The 20822-nt window shown below is 55.5% G+C and overlaps 1 protein-coding gene across 1 annotated transcript; it reads right to left on the bottom strand.

Moving 5' to 3' along the window:
- Window positions 1-2284: 2284 nt before the first annotated feature.
- On the bottom strand, window positions 2285-7661 carry TCF15 (transcription factor 15). The gene is made up of 2 exons (XM_004585696.2): window positions 7072-7661; window positions 2285-3427 (listed from the first exon to the last, which is right to left on the bottom strand). Exons 1-2 carry the CDS (start codon window positions 7585-7587, stop codon window positions 3353-3355), a joined length of 591 nt encoding a protein of 196 aa, XP_004585753.1. The 5' UTR covers window positions 7588-7661; the 3' UTR covers window positions 2285-3352.
- Between the last annotated feature and the right edge of the window lie 13161 nt (window positions 7662-20822).

A 20822-nucleotide genomic window follows, 5' to 3' on the forward strand; every position in this document is an offset into this window, starting at 1 on the left:
CCCTTGGGACACACAAGGTTGCCAAGGAGTAGTTAGGAAAAATGAGTCCCGTGCAGTCCTGCCTGCGTTTACAAAGCAGGATCTGTAAACTATTACCCTGTGGTGGGAAAGCATGTCCGCCACTTGCTGGGATGGGCAGGTGGTCTCTGCAGGCATTCACACAGCCCTGCGTTGCAGTAATCACCTCTGAGAACTGGGACCGAATGGCCGGAAGGAAGGAGGTTTATCATCAGTGCATTATCCTTGTCTGTGTCTTTTGCATCATGATCTCTGGGCGTGAATTATCTATATCAAAGGTAATACAGCTGCAATAAGCCAGGGTGAGTAGGAGTGCAAGAGGGGACCCCAGAAAGTTGCTAAATGCCCTTATTATTTTTTTGAAGGAAGGTTTATTTTATTTCAATGAAAGACAGAGTAGCAGAGAAAGAGGAAGACACACACAGATCTTCCATTCACTGATGAGACTCCCTACATGGATACAATGGCTGGAGCTGTGCTAGGCTGAAGCCAGGAGCCTGGAGCTTCATCTGAGTCTCCTGTGCAGGTGACAGGGGCCCAGGCACTTGGGGTATCTTCTGCTGCTTTCCCAGGTATGTCAGCAGGCAGCACCTGGAACTGGAACTGGTGCACACATAAGAGTGCAAAGATCACGGGTGGCGGCTTAACGAACTATGCCACAACACAGGCTCGTAATTTTTGATTGGCTTGCTGTGTTCACAGGTGTGCCGAGTTCATAACAACACCTTGACATGCATTCTTTGAGAAAGTCTTAATTCAGTCCTGTAAATGGTCGTGGACCTGTGACAATAACTTGTCAGGATCACAGTTTTAATTACAGCTGTTTGGGGAACAGCTGCTTTTCTTGGGTTTTGTATCTTTTGTAATCTTTTTAATAATGAGAACACAAGAAGAGAAGCCTATCTTCCCCCCGCCCCCCGAAACATAGATCAGTATTGAACTGTCTAGAAGGACACCCAGGAAACTAACAGTCGGTGTTTTGGGGAGGGCAGGAGGCGAGGTACATGTTTTTTACTGCCTGTTACATGACATACCTTGAACCATTTGCTCAGCGTGTATACGGCCTATTAAAAACCATGTTAACAAAGCAAAACAAACACCTTTACATTCTAGCTGGCACTTGCTGGTTAGACTGAACCAAGGAAGCTCAGCCACATTCCAGGGGTCCCCCCAAGCTGACTTCAATGGCAGAAGTGGGTCTCCAGCCAAGAGCACCCATGTGTCTGCACTGTCCCCACTCCCAGGCTTCCTGCCATTGACAAGGTTGAAGATATTTTCCTGTGGCTTTGCCAGAGGCTGTCTGTGCCTGGACCAAGGGCAGGTCTGGCGGCGAGCAGTATGCTTTCCTAATCAGCTCCTGAAGGGGGAAGTGCAAGCTCCTGGGACACAGGATAGGCCAGACTCGTGTCCCTGGACCCAGGAGAAGGGAGGGAGCGGCCCCTGGAAAGTGCCTGTGCGTGGGATGGGCCCCTGGGGGCCCTCCTTCCTCCATGTCTAGTAGAAACGGGTTCAAGTGTGACCAGTGCAGGTGACTTGGGGACTCACGTGTTGCCACCAGCCTTGGGTTTTGTCTGCGAGGAAGCCCTGGTCAGTAGGGCTCACCCATGGCATCTAGTTCAGGCTCAGAGAGTCAGCTGTGAGCAGTGAGGGGTTGGGCGGCTCAAACCCAGGGAGCGCTCAACATGATCTGGTAGTTGGGTCATTGCACCCATGTGGGGGACCTGAGTGGAGTTCCTGGCTTCTGGCTTTGGGCCCTGGTGGGCTGCTATGCGCATGTGGGAAGTGACGCACATGCCCACATTTTAATTTTAAATTAAATTTTAAATTTTCATCTATTTTTATTGGAAAGATTGATTTTTACACAGAAAGGAGAGAAAGATCTTCCATCATTGGTTCACTCTCCAAGTGGCTGCAACAGCCAGAGCTAAACTGATCTGAAGCTGGAAGCCAGGGACTCCCATGTGGGTGCGGCAGCCCGAGGACTTGGGCCATCCTCCCCTGCTTTTCCAGAGCACAAGCAGAGAGCTGGATCAGAAGTGCAGCAGCCAGGACACACACTGGTGTCCATATGGGGGGGTGCTGGCGCCACAGGCGGATGGATTAGCTTGCTCCTCTCCTTTTGGCCTTCTGAGTTCTGACTGTGGCTCCACTGAGCTCCTGGCTCCTCCGAGCAGTGATGTGGTCACCCTCTCGGCTGACCCTGTACTGCGCCCCTGCCTAGGACTGCTGAGGGGACAGCTGGGGCCCAGGGTTTGTGCTCTGTGTGCAGGTGGGACCTCCGGAGTGGGGGAGGGAGCTGCTTCCTGCTCTCACAGTGGCCAGACCTCAGAGCGTCACTCTGCCATGTGCTTGCTGTCTTTGTCCCAGAAATACAATAATCTCAGCTATACAGGACTCGGTGAGCACAGGTGCATTCACACAGGTGGAGTCCAGGTGTGTATACACTCACTTGTGCAATGACACATTTACGAAAGGGCATAAGAAGCATCGAGTGAGGACTGGCCTTGTGTGTTGACCCGGCACAATCCCAAGATGGGTCAAGAGAAAAGGAAGAGGCAGGAAGTGAGATTGGGGCGTGGGGAATCATCTGTGCATGTTCTAGCTGCTTCATGGGAAACCCTGGGATTCCGGCTGCTCCTGGTGGCTAGCTGGGGGTTGGAGGGAAGAGGAAGGCAGACAGCACGCCATTCATCCCCTTCTTCCCTGGGGATTTAGAGTCAAGTGAATGAGATACACATCCTCACTCAGAACCAGATAAGACTGCATTAGAACCTTCACTGCCACGCAACACCATCTAAGCAGCAGCCGGCGGGGAAACTTTGGAATTCTCCACCCCTAGACAAGTCCAGGGAAGGGGCTGCCTCTGACCTGCAATATCCACAACTCTTTCATTCCTTAGCTGGGAAAAACATCTTTTATTTAAAAATATCTTTTATTTTTAAACCCATCAATTCTCTCTCCCTCCCTTCCTCTCTTTCTCGCTCACACACACACACACACACACACACACACACACACACACACACAAGCATCACCATGCTCATACCCTCTGTCACCCACAGTCTTTGTTTTTTCAAAAGTTCTGTCTTGTCTCTGCTCAGTCAGGGCTGGCTAGCCTCCATGGATCCTTGCAGCTCTCGAGGGTGACGAAGAGATGCCCCAGGGTCCTGGCCAGAGGCTCCTGAGGGTCCAGGCCACTGTCCCATGGTCCCTTCACAAAGAAGAGATGGCTCTGGCTTCTGGGGTCTTCTCCCCTGTACAGCCAGTGGCCAGCTCCTGGCTTCCTTCTCCCGGGTCCTGCACCGAGCAAGTGCCGCTGGCTGGGGGCCCAGTTTCATCTCCGTGGTCCTCGAAGCGGGGTCACCCCTCTCACCTTCAAGCAACTGCCCCCCAGGTCCCGACGACCACCCTGTGGGAGGGGAGAAAGAGGAGGTGCAATCAGATCACCCCCAACATGGAACAAGCCTGTGGGCACAGCACAGACTTGATGGATGAATCCAGATTGGCCACCCCGACACCACAGCTGACAGTGAATGACGACAAAAGCAAGAGGATGCTGAGGGGACACTTTTGGGGCCGAGAGGACCAAGGGAAGGTGGTCAGCTAGGAGAGGTGCTGCCATGCCTGCATGTGTTCACCTCCATTGTTTCCCTCTGGGTGCTGTGGCTTGGGAAAAAAACATCTGATGATTCTGCAGCCCAATGTTTCACATTCAAGGGGGAAGTATTCCCCCACTCAGAGTCCTTCCATCTGCCCCACCACATCCTCCACCTCCTTCCCAAGTGGTCCAGGCCCTCTGGCTGCCCAGCCACCCTGGAAGGCTTCTTTCTCTACTGCGGAGGGCAGATTTCTGGCCTTTCTGGGGACAGTTCCCAAAGGGGATGGTGGTCTCTCCTCAGTTCCCCACCAGGCTGGAAGCTCAGGGAACGCTGCCAGTTCAGAACCTGGCTCAGAGCAGGTGCCCATCAATGCTGCTTGAGTTAAATAGCGGCAGCTGGGAGATAAGCATACAGGGGCGGGTCTGAAGCCTCCAGATGAGACCCAGTCTCGATCAGGCCCTTTTAGGTGAGGTGAGAGGGACCCAGCACCGTTCATTAGCCAGTGAGGTCACAGATGGGAGAGTGGCCCCTGTCCTGAGGCCTGTAGCTGTGTGGGGATCTGTCCCAGGGCACCCAGTCAGTTGGTAGGAGTTAGGCGGCAGATCCTCATCATTCAATAAGCCCTCCTGGTTTTGGCCAGCGCTGGTGTCATGAACCCCAAGGTGAGTACTCCTCGCTTGCAGCCCTGCCAGGGGGGATGCTGTGGGACAGGCAGCTTTCTCAGCCCATGTACACAGACAGCCAGTCGGCCATCTGGGAGCTCCGGTCCGGGCCTCCCTCCACCAGTCCCGGGTGCAGGTTGGGGCAGATCCATCCAGATGCGAGCCCAGCCTCCCTGGAGGCCCTCCAGCCCGGGGACAACATGTTCACTCACAGGCAGGGCTATTTTCAGGGCTGAGGCCACGGTCCCAGCAGAGTCCAGGGCCTGGGCTTCTCAGACAAAGTCTGGCAGGAACAGCTGAGGAGGGTGGAGGGGGCAGAGGAGAGGGTGTAGTGTGGAGGTCACGGGCGTAGTGTGGAGGTACTGCCTTCTTGCCTTTCCCGGGTTAAGTCCCCGGACCCAGGAGTATGGCTTCACACCCCACATCTGGGGTTTATCTGCACACCTGGGTCCCCTGTGAGCATGGGGACTGTTCACCTCCTTGAATCTGTCTCCTCATCTGTGAAATGGGCACCAACCTTCCCAAGGCGTTTGTGAAAGTGAGTGCAGCCTGTGAAGTGCCAGGAGTACTGGACGAAGTCCTGGCTGAGGGACTGTCTTTTAGGAACTCAGAGCCAAGGAACCCCAAGTTGGGTCCAAATGTGACAGTCCTGGGTCCCAGCTGGCCTCGTTTCCCTGCTTGTCAATGGAGTTTCTTCACAGGCCACACAGACACACACACACTAGCTCAGGTTACGCCAGACCGTACAGGGAAAGGCCTTCCTTAGCTGTACCCTAAGTGCTTAACGAGTATGTCCTTATTATGTCCATGAGCAGCATGCACCGCTAACGGATGGCGGCTCTGGATCCAGCTGTCCTCTAAGTGGGCTCCTGAGCTGGGTCCCCCTGCAGTAGGGAGCCTTACCAGATGATCATGCTCCCCCCACCCCGCCAGGGGACAAAAGAGAAACCAGAACAGACCCAAGCACTCCTTCCTCTGTGCCCACTCGCTGTTTCTACCACCCACAGCTGTGCCTCAACCCGCCTTGAACCATAAGGATGCTACAGGGAATGGTTTCCATAGAGAGCCCAGCCTCAGGGCATATGGGATGGGAGGGAGGTGAGAGGGATGGTTCAGGGAGGAGTAGCATCTGGGGCTCCCACCCCAAAGTGTGGAAGGGAACGGGGCTCCCCAAGGCGACCTTTTGTCTTCCAGCCCAGTCTTTGATGAGGGGCCTGGGGTGGGGAGAAGGACGACCCCACCTGACTGTGTACTCCCAGAGGAGCCAGTGGAGTGGCGAGCGCATCTCCTACAGCCAAATTTGGCTGTGTTCTCGGTCCCACACACAGGTTCCAGGGAAGCAGCCAGGCCTCACGAAGGCCCTGTGCAGAGGGAGAGCCTGAGGCTGGCAGAGATGTGGCCTGCTTGACTGCTGGGGGAGGAGGCCTATGATTCCCTGTTCTCCCACCCCAGGTCTTCACCCCAGCGCCTGTAGTGCCAGGCCTTCGCACTTGGTCCTTCCCCCACTGCCAAGCCTAGGAGATGTGAGTGCAAGGCCCAGCTCCATGTCAGGGTTTGAGTTTCCCAGCAGGTGGGGAGAGTCCCAGGGTTGGGAGGGTTTCCCCTGGGCTCCTTCAGTTTCTGGTTCCCCCTGCCCCCAGCACAGTGTTCCATCTTCATCTCCCTGCTCTGGGTGGAGATCAGGTGGCTGTAAACCACCTGCTTCTCAGAGTCAATGAGGGTGGCTGCTGGGCGGCTACGGGCAGCTGAGCCAGTGGTAGCATCATGGCTGTCAGCCTGTGCCATAGCCTGGGGCAGAGATGGGGCCCCCAGGTGGGATGCAGGTTGGGGGTCCTGACAGGGTACCCCTCAGAGGCTAACAGGATCAATGGAGGGGAAAGTGAGGTAGCCCAGGGGCGCCAAGCTGGGCTGAGAGTCCAATGAGCTGGAAGCGGGTGAGCTAGGGCCAAGGCGCGGAGACACTGGCATGAGACACCACAGAGCTGTCCTTTCTACAGTAGGCCGGCTGTGAGAGCCACAGACCCAGGAGTCAGGGACCCGGATGCAGCTGCCCCCGCTCGATAATTTGGCCACCACAAGCCAGTCTGGATTCTCTCAGCCTCAGTCTCCCTGGATGTAAATGGTGGCAGCTTGGATCTGAAGTTGTCACACAGCCCAGGTGACAAAGAGGGAGAGGCTGGGCATGACACTAAGCTTGACTCTGTAAGTTTGGCTGCTCCCCAGCCCCCGTGGGTCCTGGGCTGGCCTGGTTCATGCCCCAGCTCTGTCCAGCTGACCCCACAGTGCCTGCTCCCCTACACTACATTGCTGGCTGGGTGCTTGGAGGAGGACCTCTTCCCACCTATTGTCCATCAGCGGGGCACCTCAGCTTGCTGGTAGAGGGTATACGACCCCCTTGCCTCTCAATCGCCAGTGTTTGGGCCAGGGTCTAGGACTGGGGGTGTCATGTCAAGGAGGCGGCAGCCTGGGAATTTCACCTCCCACTGCCGCTGTCCCTCCTCAGATTCAGGCGGAAGCTCCAACAGTCGGGATTCCAAACGGCCCGGCAGTCTTTGTTACCCTTTCCTTGTGCCCTGTTCCAGGAAGGAAGGACAGCCCAGCGCACCTTTTGAGGCAAGAAGGCATCCTCCCGCGGGCAGCCCTGCGGGATTCCCCTCGCCCTTTGGGGTTGGAGGAGAAAGAGCGAGAGGCTGCGCATCCCACGGAATCAGGCGGCGGTCGCGCCATACGCCACAGCCTCCCCTCTCCCCGTGTTCTCTGCAGGCCCCGATCCAGCAGCTGGGCGCACTCACCCCCTTGCGCTGGTTGCTGAGGCAAAAGGTGCAGATGGAGCGTGGCTGGCGACCGTCGGCAGTGGCCGAGGGGACGGAGCTCTTGGCACTGCCGGCCGCGCGGAAGCACGGCTGCCCGTCGTCGGCCGCGTCGCCCAGCAGCAACACGTTGGCCAGGTGAGCGATGTAGCTGGACGCCAGGCGCAGCGTCTCGATCTTGGATAGCTTGCGGTCCACCGGCTCGGTGGGGATGAGCGTACGCAGCGCTGTGAAGGCCGTGTTCACGCTCTGCGTGCGGTCCCGCTCCCGCGCATTGGCCGCCTGCCGCTGTCGCACCACCACCACGGGGCCCGCGCCGGCCGCCCGTCGCCCGCCCCCGGGGCCGGGGCCTCGCCGTGCCGCCTCCAGGCCTTCGCAGCAGCCGAACGACTGATCCGACGCGTCGCTCTCGCTGCGGTTCTCCTCGTCCTCGCTCAGCAGCCGCACGTCCGGGTACAGCACGTGCGCGCCGACCGGGCGCAGCAGCGCGAACGCCATGGGCGCCCGGCCGAGTCCCTCGGCGCGCCGGCTCCCCGCCTCCTCGGCCGCGCCCCGCCGTGCGCTCCCGCGCGCTCCCACGGCCCCGCCAGCCGCCGCCTTATAGCCGAAGGTGGGGCCGAGCCCGAGGCCGCCCCGGCTGGAGGCGGAGGGTCCGCCGCGGCCAATGGAGAAGCGCCCGCTGCAGCTCCGGCCAATGGCGACACGCCCGTCGCTCCTCAGGTCCCCAGGTTGAAAGCCGGGCCCGGGAGTCAGGCGGACGCCTTGAAGGCTCTCAAGTCTTCGCGAGGCGAGCTGGGCAGGGGCCAGAGGTCTGGGCCAGCGAGTGGGATGGGGTGTCCCCATTTTCGCCCGGACCGGCTGGGAGATCGCATGCAGGTCCATTCTCCTCTCTTGGCCTGGGTTTTCCTGGTTGGGTCGCAAAGACGCCTCCTCCAGCCCTCATGCCTGCAAATTTTAACCGTGTGCTCCTTCAGCTTTTCCTGTGCGGTAAAAATTGAGGAAGTGCCTTCTCACATGGCAGGTGGCCCTGGCCCACACAGTTCTAGAATGGAGTCCTGTAATCTGTATTTTGTACTAGCCCAGGATGATGGTGGCAGTGGTGTTGTCATGGGAGAGAGTTTAGTGAACAACACTGGAAAAACCAGGATTTGGCCAATTTGCGTCCTGATGACAAACTTAGCAACAAACAAACAAACAAACAAACAAAACAATCGAACCCCAAATCCAAACGCTTACTAGTAATTCCGCGTGCATTTATCGATTTGCTCAGCAACTCCTCCAGAGCCTGCTCTGCAGCCAGTCTAAGGCCGCGGGCATGCACCAAGCCACTGTGGACCATTAGCGAGCTGATATTGTGGTGGAGGCTTTCGGCTTATGCCGCAGCCCTGGGTGCTTTCCCATGCCCAGCTGACACTGGGTCCAGCTGGAAACCTCTGATGGACAACCACAAGCTCTGACCTGCAGCCTGGCCAATGGTGAGGGGGCTGTGCTACCTCTTGGAATCCATTCCCCACACCCCATCACACAGGTCAGACTGTGCCTCCTTTGGGAATCTTTCCTTGGTTCGTCCTAACCTGTCCCCTCCTGGTGGGCTCTGGGAGATCTACAAGAGTTGAAGATGACTCTGGGGTCTTTCTTGTGCACTTGCCAGCTCCATCTCAGGGGCCTGAGAGGACCTCTCTCTCTCTGGCTCAGAGGGGAGGCACTGGTTGACACAGTAAGTACAGGTAGCGGAGCCGGGAAGCTTCTAGCTGCATTTTGGCTCCTCTGGCCCCTTTGCTCTCAGGTCTGCTGTGTTGTGTTTTCCCTGCTTCGCTGACCCAGACCAAGAGGCATGGAGAGGAGGGGCTCTCCCTCGGCTGGCTGCCTGGAAAGGAGCCTGCTTAAGCCTTCTGGACCCCAAGTCGGCCTGAGAGTCTGTTCCCACACCTGGCTCCCCGCCGTCCCCCTGCTACCCCTCCTCCTATTTCCCCATACACCATTTGACCGTGACCCTGGCCAGGCTGGGATTTGGGGAGGAGGAGCAGGCGTCTGCAGCGGCCCCCTCCCCGCAGGGCCAGCCCCACACGCAGCCCCCAGGCCCGGCCGCTGCTTCCTGAGTTGATGAATTATTACCGGGAGATTTCCTTCCCTGTCTGCGCCTCCTCCTTGCTGGGGCTCAACAGACGCTCCCTCCACTTTCGCTTTCTCCCTCCTCGCCCCCTCCCTTCCCCTCTACTCCTGACCCTCAGTGGGGCTTGAAATTCCTCTGTCCAGTTACAGCTCCAAGCAAGGCCAGCCGGAAGGCAGGGAGGGGGATAGCCTGCCTGGCTCATTCATTCATATACTCCTTAGGCAGCTTTTGACACGTGGGATCCTGGGAGTAAACTAAAACCATGAATGAGAACTGAGCCGGGCCTGCTTGCTGCCAGAGAGAGAAAGGCTCATGGTAAACAAGCACTTGGAGGACAATGTGGTGGGAGAAGCCCAAAGCCTGGCATCTCAGAAACCCAGGTCTGCTGTCAAAGTTAGCTCCCATGCCCCTGAGACCAGTTTGCTGCTCTGAAAATGGAGCATAAAATTAGTGCCCGTTCGCTGGGTAGGGGATGGCAGTCTGCCCAGTGCATGGTACAGTCTTGCTACCTGAGAGGGCTTTGTGCAACCGTTATGCCCCATCCAACAGCCTGGGCTGCCAGTGGGAGGGGGCTCCTACTTATGTCTTAGTCCTTTCCCCCACCAGTCCCAGCCCTGTCTGGTCTCTGCTCTCACATGATCCCAGCCGTGTTGGCCTCTGTCTGTCCCTGTGCCCACACAGACATGGCCCTGCTGTCTTCCTAACACCTTTCCTCATTACCCTGGACTCTCGCCTAAACTTTCCCTGAATGCCAGGATCAGCTCCACACCTGCCCCTCTCTGCTGCTGGCACTCTCGGCTCTCCCTCTGTCCCTGGTTGTTTGCTTTCTGTGGCCTTTCTCACTGCGTTGCCTCATTCATTTATTCATTCATTCTCAAGTACTGAATGCCTGCTAGGTGCCAGGCCCAGGTCTGGAGTATGGGAAGCTATGACAGTGAACTTGGAAGACACTTAATTGCCCATTGCCCATTCCCCTCTTCTCAGAGACAGGGCTTTGTGTATCTTGCCCATCACAGGTACAGGAGGTATATTCATGATTCCCACATTATGAGTTCGGAGAGGAGAAAGTGACTTGCTTGGGGTCGCACAGTGGACTCATATGGAAAATCAGTTTGATCTGACTCTAAAGCCTAGCTCCTTCCTCAGCCATGTGGCTGAGGGGTCACCAGGTCAGAGGAGGAGGAAGGTCTGATGGGCAGAGAGCTCAGCGGCTGGGTCAGGAGCTAGTCTCCCTGAGCATGGACCCCTGGGCTGCAGTCCTCCTGAAACCATCAGTTTTGTCCATCTCTGACCCTTCCCCAGCTATCATACCTGCCAGGAGTGCTACCTATCTCTTTGGGTCTGACTGGATAATCCTGCTTCCAGTTCCATTGTCATGGTGCAAGTCATCATGGCCATCACTGCCCTGATTCCTCTTTATTTAAAAGGAAGATTGAGAGGGAGAGAGAGAGAGATCATCCATCAACTGGTAAACTCCCCAAATGGCTGCAATGACCAGGGCTGGGGTAGGGTGAAACCAAGAGCCTGGAGCTTCATCCAGGTTTCTTATGTGGGTGCAGGGGTCCAAACACTTGACCATCCTGTGCCACTTTTCCCAGGCCATTAGCAGGGAGCAGGATTGGTAGTAGAGCAACTGGCACACAAACCCATATGGGATGCCGACGTCATAACGCCACAAGCCAGTCTCTACTCTAGTATCTTTGAGGCATGTCTTGGATATATCATTTTCCTGGATAAAAATGGGGTGGGGACAGTGCTATGACACAGCAGACTAATTCTCTGTTTGAGGTGGTAACATCTGATATGGGACCAGGTTCAAGTCTTGGCTGCTCCATTTCTGACCCAGCTCCCTGCTCTTGACCTGGGACAATAGTGGAGGATGGCCCAAATGCTTGGGCCTCTGGACTCACGTGGAAGACCTAGAGGAAGCTCCTGACTTTGGGCCAGCCCAGCTGTGGCCATTGTGGTCATTTGGAGAGTGAACCAGTGGATGGAATCTCTCTCTCTTTCTCTCTGTGTGTAACTCCACCTTCCATGTTAAAATGTGCATGCTATATTTGTATACAAGTGGCAATTTCTGTAGTTCTGAGTCAGATTATTTTGTTTAGCTTCCTCAGTGCTGCTCTGTGTTCTAACTCAAGTCTGCCGCTTCTGCCAGCATGGTCAGTATGTGTGGTGTGCATGTATCCCACATTCCTCCTTTCCCCATCCCCTTGGTGGCAGCCCCAGTGATGCCCTCCAGCTCCTGCCTCCCTGGGCAGAGTTGTGATGACCACGGCTCTCGCCAACTCCTGTGTGTGCTTCGCTGGTGCTCTCATTTGCTTTTTGTTACTTAAACCAAAACCCCTGAAGAGTGTATTTCAGGGAAATGCACATTTCAGCTTATAGTTCTGAGAGTCGCAGTTCAAGATCAGATGGCCCCGCTAGTGTGGGACCTGGTGCAGACTGCCACGGGTAGAGGATGTGCAGGGCAATGGTCATAAAGAGGACCAGGAAGCAGAGAGAGAGAGAGAGAGAGAGAGAGAGAGAGAGAGAGAGAGAGAGAGAAGCTAGGCCACTGGGCTTCAGCAACCCATGCCCTGGCAGGAACTACCTACCTTAGGGCAGGCCCCTTCCCATCAGCCCACCTGCTAGATCAAGTGTCCCTCCCAATCTACCCATCACTCGCAGGTATCATTAACCAGAAACCCAAGTCTTTGGGGACTGAAATGTCTGAATGTGTTTGGAGAACCCAGTGTTGTTGGATCCCATAGCATCATAGTAACACGCCCATAGCATCATAGTAACACGCCCAGGGCTGGGGTTGTTGAGATGGGGACAGTATACATCCTTAGCCTAAGTCCTGCCTCGCTGCACTGGATGCTGGCTGCCCCAGTCCCATGCACAGCGCACAGTGGGCATCCCTAGAGCATCTCCAGCCCCTGGAAGGATCTGAATTGCCAGTGACAGAGAAGTGGTTTGTCCCGTTTGACCCTCAATCTCATTGTTCTTCCCTCGTTAGACTCTAGGGAAGGGGCTGTGTCCCAGCACCATGGACCAGAGCCTGGTGCTTTGAGGCGTCTCTGAGTGAAGGAACAGGCTGATAGATTCCCACACTTCCATTGAACCAAACCTCACCTGGGCGGTTGGCTGTGCTTCCCGTGTGGATGGCTGGGTCTAGCTGGGGATGTGGGACAAAGTTCTGCACCTCAGCCTACTTGAAGAGACTAACAATAGCTCTGTGTCAAGAACTCACATATTAATGACATATAAGTGATAGTTCTCTACTCTGCAGCCCGGGCAGGATGGGGCTGGGGGCTGGGAGCTGGCTTCACAGAACCTTGACCTGGGCAGATTACACCATCCACACTATCCAGTTTGGTAGCCCAACCCAGACAACAAGTCTGGGATGAGAAAGCCAGCGTAGCTTGGGGGAGCTTCCTGCAGGAGGTGGTGGCTTAGATCAAATGTAGAGGGTCTCAGCTACTTTATATGAGGAAGCCCCAGGATGCAACTCTGCTTTTGTCTATCCTGTTACCTGTATGATGCTGGAACAGCAGGTGCCTATGTGGGTTACTGTCCCAGGTTGGCCTGAAACTACAGCTGTTTCTCCCCGACCCCCAGCAGCAGAACTTGGCTGTGTTCAGGGCAGCCATGAGCCCATCCACAAATACTCTCCTTCTTAGCTTACCTCGCTGTTTGGGGTGGCCCCGTGACTCATTCTGACCAAAGAGATGAAAACACCAGTTACTAGAAAGGGCCTGATTCCCTAAAGGAAATGGCAGAGTTTCCAAGAAAGCTAATGCTTTCCCACCTTTGCTTTCCTCCTGCCTGGAATGGAGGTACAATTCCTGGAGGCAGAGCAGCCAGTTTGGAGCCATAAGGACAGGCACTACATGCTAAGGATGGCTGAGTGGGAAGCCAGAACAGTTGTGATTTTTATGATTTCTTCAAGCAGCTACACTAGTCCATGACTTCTTGAAAAATAGAAGTGTCACCAGCATAGCCACTGTGCTAGGTTTCTGTTACGTGCAGTCAAATACAAGTCATTGTGTATCCAGGTGTTATACTGATATTCAGGATGTTAGCACAAACTGCCTTTTACTCAGGGTCTCACTTCTTCCTAGGCACCGGTGGCTGGGGTCACCACTGTGTCACAGAAATGGAAACAGGAACTTGCCCCCAGATAACCCAGCTAGGAGAGTGGTCAAGGCCAGACTGCACCTGCGTTTCTCAATGATGAATTCGGGGCTCACAGCTGTGATGAATGATAAACTCACCCCAATCTTCCCATCAGGACCTGAGGTCTGTGCCCTCATCCTTGGAGCCAGAGCAGGCCTCTGACCTTGAACTTGTCCAAAGTGACTGTGCATCTCGTGAAGTTGGGGTCATCAAGGATAGTGCAGCATCCTCCATGTTTGTTGGAACTCTGACTTGAAGCTCAGAAGGGTCATGTGACAAGTTCAAATGGCCTTTCTTTAAAAAAAAAATGAATTCATTAATTTTCAAGGCAGAGTGACAAAGAAGAAAGACATACAGAGAAAGCTTCTATCTGCTGGTTCACTCTCAAATGGTCACATCAGCCAGGGCTGGGCTAGGTCAAAGCTGGGAGCCAGGAACTTTGTCCTGGTCACCCATAGGGATGGCAGGGGGTCCTGGTGCCTGGACCATCATCTGGTGCCTTTGCAGGGGCTTTAGAACGAAGCCGATTGGCAACAGAGCAGCTGGGTCTGGAACTAGCTCTTGATGTAGGATGCTGGCATCCTGGCAGCAGCTTAAACTGCTACAGTGGGATGTTGGCCCTTGATGTGCCATTGTGAATCCCCAACTACAGGATCTGTGATCAGGAGAAAGCTGGAACATGAAGACACTTGCTCATTTGGGAGCAAGGTGAGGATTTAGCTACTGAGCAATCATGGCAGGCCCTTGTTTTTATTATTATTGTTGTTGTTATTTTTAAGATTCCTGCAATTATCTGAAAGTCAGAGTTATATTCCCTCAGATAGACACCAAAGGCAGCCTGGTTAGGCTGAGAGCCTGGTTAGGCTGAGAGCCTGGTTAGGCTGAGAGGCTCAAGCACTTGGACCATTTTCCACTGCTTTCCCAATTCCTAAGCAAGGAGCCAGATCAGAAGTGGAGCAGCTTGGAAAGGAACCACCGACATCATAAGCGTTGGCTTTAGCTGCTACTTTGTGATGTCTGCTTGCCCCACCAAAGCTTGTTTTTGTGTGTGTGTGTGTCTCTGTTTGCAAACACCCACATTAATACACGGTGTTGATTCATTCCTCTGTTGCCCACATCAGCAGCCCAGTCAGTAACCCAGGGCTGGTGAGGCTCAAGCCCCCTCTGTTGGGAACGGCCAAGTCAAGCCACCCTGAGGAACATTGTTCAGCCCCCGCCCCAGCCCTGTAGCCCTGCAAGTGGAGGCATTACCAACGGGCAGCATCACCAACGGGCAGCACAGTGCCTTGGTAAATCAAGGTACCAGTTTGGTGAGAGGAGACCTTGAGCAAGAAGGCAGAGATGCCGCCAATTTAACCTCAGCTAGAATGTGGGCATCAGTACCGCAAGTCCATCCAATCTCCTCCATGACTGCTGGCGAGCATGTGGGCAGCATCAGTGTGTGTGTGTGTGTGTGTGTGTGTGTGTGTGTTATACATGCAGGATCTATGACTGATTTCATCCATCTAGGGCTTGCTGGGTAGCAGTAGGGGACAGAGATGGCAACGGCAGTAATTGTGACTTGCTGAGGTCACATGTTGAGCGATCGCCTCCTGAGCTTATCCAGGCCTCGCTGCAGTCCCAGGAGAGCCATCTGCCAAGGAAGCCCATCTCACATGGGGGGCGGAAGCTCAGACCCAGCAAGGTCGAGCACTTGACTCCAGCCAGTCAGAACCGGATCTCAAAGCATTTCCAGCTGAGCGCTTCCCGCTTTGACACACCTGCCTGCCTGCTTGCTCACACCGGTTCTGCACAGCCCACAGCTGGCCCACGGCACTAATGCAGGCTTCAAGGCTGGCCTCATCCCCAGGGGGTCTGGGGCTGGGAACAGGCTCTGCCCAGTGGGTCAGAGGGGAAACTGAGTACCCCAGGGAGGAGGGTAGTGGGCAGAGCAGAGGCTGCTGAGGCAGCAGGCAGGCCTGAGAGGTGTCCTGCAGGGTAGGAAGCAAGGATCTTGACTCTGACCCCAGATCCCCTCCCACAGAGGGTTAAAGCAGCCCAGGCACCTCCGGCAGAGCGGAAATCAGGTTTTTTTGAGAGCTGAGCAGGGCTCGGAGGGATGTTTTTCCTTTCCATGTGTCTGCTGGTGGTTGGCTCATAAAATGCACCGGAACTCCATGCTGCACTGTGGAATTCCTGCTGGTCGGAGAGAACAAGAAGGTAGACAGGGGTGGGGGGGCACGATGTGACCCCTTGTGAGCGAGATTCCCTACCCCACACACACCATCTTCAAGATTGTGGGTGCCCCTCTGGAAACCTCCCAGGACTCCTTGGTGGGAGGCAGGGAGAGGCAGGATGGTGTGTGTGTGTGTGTGTGTGTGTGTGAGAGAGAGAGAGAGACAGAGAGAGGGAGAAACTTATAATGAGAAGTGACAGCCACTCGCCAGTTTTTCCTAAAGTGAATTTGGAGAGTGGACAGAGACAGTCATGTGGAGGCAGGTCAATGGTGTGTGAGTCAGGTCCTCCTTTGCTGTCTGGCTTTGAGCAAACCTCTGGCTAGCTGCTGACCCAGAGCCCCAGTTGAGACAACTGCTGGGCAGCACGTGTCAGTTGGAGATGCCAGGCTGGGGTTTTCCTGCCAGAGGGCACCTTGCGTGCATCCCTCCCGGAAGGCATTGCAGTGAACGTTCCTCGTTTACGGATAAGGCTCAGAGTGGGAATGTGGGCTGCCTGATGTTACCCCCTGGGCAGAGTGGGTCAGTGGGGGCCAGAACCCACTTTGTCCTACCTCCCAATGGAATTCCTAATTCTTCTTGTCCCTGGATACCCTCCTGCCCCACCCCACCTCCTGATGTCCATATTCTTGAAGACCTAGCTCATGCATCACCTCCTCCAGGAGGCCTGCCCTCACTAGCCACACCCTTGGGGGTGATTACATGATTTGGTTGTTGGGCTGAGAGATCTAAAAGTGGAGGTGGAGCTGGGCACAGCCAGGTCTGCTGCCCCGGCCAACTAAAGCAGCTTTTGATTTACCTTGAAGCATCTAGGTGCTATGACGGTTCTAGGCCACGGCTCCTGTCTGCCCCCTTGGGTCTGAGTGGGTTGATGACAGCTGACATCTAGAGACATGGCAAAAGTGACTCGGGGTGACTTTGGAGGCTAGTTGTCGGTGCCTCCATGCCATGCTGCGAGGAAACCCAGGCCCTTGAAGAGGCCGGGCACAGGGAACACTATTGACCATCATCCCAAGTGCCTTCCATGGTGCGTGGATCCAATTGATCATCACCCCAAGTGCCTTCCATGGTGCGTGGATCCGATGTCTGATCCTTACTGCACTAATGATTGTGTTCCTTTCGTTTCCTTTTCCTGGAACTTTTTCTTTATTCTGAAAGTTCTTTGACTTTCACACTCTCAACTTTTTTTTTTTTTTTTTTTTTTAAGAGTAAGGCCAGTTGTTTTGTAGGTTGTCCTCCTGTCTGGGTTTTTCTTTATGATTAGGTTCAGATCAGGCCCTCTCACAGGAGGGGTGCTGTGCCCACACCCCCAGTGCTGCCCACCAGAGCCACGTGGCACTGACTTGCCCTGATACTGGCGGTGTTCACCATGATCCCTTGGTTCTGGAGCATCCCTGGGGAGGTCATTGCTTTTCTCTTGATCACGAAACTGGCTCTTGCAGGGAGATGCCGTGTGTCTGCATACTCCCCAGCCAGGCTGGTCCACCTGCATTCCATCCAACTAGAAGGACCCTGGAGGTTATGGGCATGGAGCCATCTTTCAACATAGCAGACAGATATGCTGCCCAGTCCAGCCTAACCTCTCCCTCACCACCTGCTTCTCACTGGTCCTTCCAGGGTGCACCATGCAGTGCTGAACTACCACTCACAGCCAACCTTCTCAAGCACAACCTTCTCTAAACGTATGCTGTCTCATGCCATATTTCACTGCACATCTTGGAGATTTTTCCATTTGTGCCTGTACGCAGACATCTCTTGTTGATCCTTGATGCTCAGTTCTGCCTGCACTCTCAGGGTGGCACACTGATAAAGAAATGGAGGCCCAGAGTGGGGAAGGGTTGGGTCTCCAAGGTCAGAGGCCAACAAGCTTGGAAAGCAGCGCATGATCGCTGCCCACAGGAGCCACTGTGGCTTGCCTTTGGGAACTCCACCTGCCAGGGCAACTCTTGCTGCACCGGCAGCCCAGGCTCATGCCCCACTTCTCAGCCTGGCTCCCCTTGGTCACCCCCAGCCTCGGGTCCCCCTCTTAGCTCTCATTAGGGACTCCCCTCCTGCTCCCTGCTGGGCCAGGCCCTGGGAGCCCCATTGATCCTCTGACAGCCCAAGACAGATGGGTGGAGAGTGTGTATTCAGGTGCAGGCGCCAGCACATGGAGGCCAGATGAGAGCAGGGAGGTGGGAGGGGGAAGAGGGCAGGGGCCGGGTGGGGTGGGGGCGGGAAGGGGGGAGTAGGGATCTGGGGAGGGTGAGGCTATAGCAGCCCCCAAACACCTGCCTTGGCCCTTCCTCCCCCCGCCTTGCTTCCAGAAGGCCTGGCAGTGCAGGCTCCCTATACCTTCTCCTCTGTCTCCCTGGGCCCAGAAACCTGAGGGTGCTGCAGAGAAGCTGGAGTACACAGGGAGCTCAGGTCCTCCTGTGAGACTTAGGGGGCTGTCCTTTGAGCCTTTGAGTCCTTAGGGGGGCAGGCAGGAAGCCGGTTCTGAGCAGCACTGGCAGGTGGTGCCACAAGGTAGGCAGTGCCTCCAGGTCTCTGTGCCCGGCCTCTGTGTGTTCCCACTTCATGGCTCCAGTGTGGCTGTGGCTGCAGAAATCCTGGCCAACACAGTCCCTGGCCCTTGCCCAGAGCCTGCACAGCCACCTGCCCCACATAGGGCAGTGCCAACCCACCCCAGCCTGGATGCTGGGAGACGCTGTGGTTGGAAGAGGTAGCAGTGGCTCAGTGAGGCCACACGGGGAGCCTGGGCTGAGGGAGGGAAGAGGGGCTCCCTGGGCAGGAGATGTGGGCATAGGCAGAGTGAACCCAGATCTAGGGGGTATGTGGGCTGCAAACAGGCTGGCGTGCAGAGAGAATGGGGCACACAGGAGAGAGGAATGTGGACAGAAGGAGGATTTGCATGGAGATAGGAGGTAGAAGGGAGAGCCCATGGGAAGCAGGGTACATAGATGGGGAGGAAGAAGTCTGTTGCTTGCTTTGGGGTCCACAGAGAATAACCGCAGAACAACACCCAGGTGCAGCCTGGGCCTGCAGCGCCTGACCACTGGGGTGTGCCCTCCCAATCATCAGTAGCCACCATGCCAGCCTGCAGCAGGCGGTGGGGCTGGGGAGGGACAGCCGGGCCTGGGGGCAGGGTTCTGGACCACCTACCTGGGCCAGGGCCAGAGGAGAGAGCCAGGAGGGTGCAGGGGTCCTTACAATCCTCTGGCTGTTAGGCTTAAAGGTCCTCAGATTGCAGGGAAGTGGTCCTGTGCAGAGGAGCCCGGAGAGCAGAGTGGCCGGTAAGGAGCAACTTGTGGGGCCTCCCTGTGCCGGATGCTGCCCGCAGGTCTCTGCTGAGTGCTCACTCTTGACCCTGAGAGGCAGCTACTGGCATGAATACCATTTTACAGATGGGGAAACTGAGGCATGGAGCCAGGGAGCAACAGAGCTGGGATTTGAAGCTGGTCTGGCCCACCAGCCCCTGTGGGGGCAGGAGGCTCTTCCCTGCTTTCCCCTCTCGGCAGGGATGCTGTATGTTTGGTGCCCCCGGCAGGGGTGGGAGGTGAGATTTAAGTATGAATAAATAAACAGGGAGCAGATGGTGTGCGGGGGGCGCTCCAGGAGGGGTTGGGCCAGGGCCTCCCACTTCTCCCTGGGAAAACATCAGCGGGCCACAGCAAATGGATTCCAGACTCGGGGCCCGAGAGTTCCCCTCCAACCTCCTTCCTAAGCCTGCTCCCCTGCTCAGGAGAGCAGCAAACCTGCAGTGCAGGTTCTGCTCACTTCTTATTTCTCTTTTTTCCTGTGTAGCCTCTTTACCTGTCTGTGCCCCTATTTCCCCATCTGTCAAATGAGCGGGAGGAGGATGAACTCCATTCAGTCACTGTTCAAGGGCTACTTCCTCTCATTGCTCCAGGCACACTTGGTTCAAGCAAAAAACTTGGAGTGTCAAGGAGGCACCAGGTGTCTGTCTTTTGTTTGTCAAGAATCCACCCAGCAGACACCTGCTCCGGTCTGCCTTTCCCTCAGCACCATGCCTGCCTGGAAGCGTACAAGAGCCAGTGATAGCTTTTCTCTGTAGCTCCAACACCAGCCCAGCCCAGGCAGATTTGAGAGCAAGCGAGTGAGCGAGAGAGAGAGAGAGAGATCAAAATGAGATCAGTCTTCCATCCACTGGTTCACTCCCCAAATGGCTGCCACAGCCAGAGCTGAGCTGATCCAAAGGCAGGATCAGCTAGCTCCCAGGTGGGTGTAGGGGCCCGAGAACTTGAATCGTTCTCCACTGCTTTCTCAGGCAACAAGTACGTACCCCTGCGCTGGGGACTCCCTTGGTGACTTTCAATTGATGATGAATTCTGAGTTTTGGTGGGTGTGTGGGTTTTGCTGGTGGGAGCTCAAAGCAGGCACCTCTTTCTGGAGCCCTGTCTGGCATTTTCCAAGGAGAAGACAGTCAGAGACCAGGGGAGCTCCGAAATTGGGTGATGGGAGTCACTCAAGCGTTGATATGGAGATAGTCATGGGGCTGCGTGCATTTGTCAAGATGCCTCACGTGGCAACACTTCAAGTGGCTGTCTGTATGTAAAGGAGACCCTGCTGTTAAAAGTCAGACTTCCACTGCAGCAATGTCACCAATACGTGGACGTGGTGTGGCCAAAGGCCTGGAAGCCAGCCACCATGCAGAGTAGACAGGTGGAAAACCGGATGAACTGGAAACAAGCAAGCCAGTGAATATCTTTCCTTTCTGGAGTCAGTCTGTTCTACACAGCCCTGGTGTCTTCAGCAGCTGCCCTCAGAGGTTGCCCTGTCTCAGCTTGCATTGCTCCGGGGATGGGGAACTCACTACCTTGTCACACAGCCCCTGATATTGGCGAACACTGAGAATGAGAGAAAAACTTTTGTTTTTATGAACTTGACCAACACAGCGAGACTCTGGGCTTGGTCTCAAGTCAAACGGAAGCAAATAGAATCAGGCATTTAGGACTAATGACCCCTGAAGCCCTCTGTCTTCAGTGACCCAGACTGTGAAGGGGGCACTGGATGGGGTTCGTAGGAACGTGCTTGTCACCTCACTGCTTTGGGATGCACTTTGGGGAGCAGACGCCCCGTGTGTGTCCTGTGTTGTCTGAATCTCCCCCTCCCACCCCACCCCAAGCACCAGGGGCAGAATGGGATTCACCCCAGGGCTTGGGGTCTCTGTCCCATGTTCACCTGCAGGACCACCAGGGTCTCTCTTTAGATCACACGCTGGCCACTGGCAACTCCTGGTTCCC

Source organism: Ochotona princeps, chromosome 22 (assembly GCF_030435755.1).
Source record: "Ochotona princeps isolate mOchPri1 chromosome 22, mOchPri1.hap1, whole genome shotgun sequence".
Classification (NCBI taxonomy): Eukaryota; Metazoa; Chordata; class Mammalia; order Lagomorpha; family Ochotonidae; genus Ochotona; species Ochotona princeps.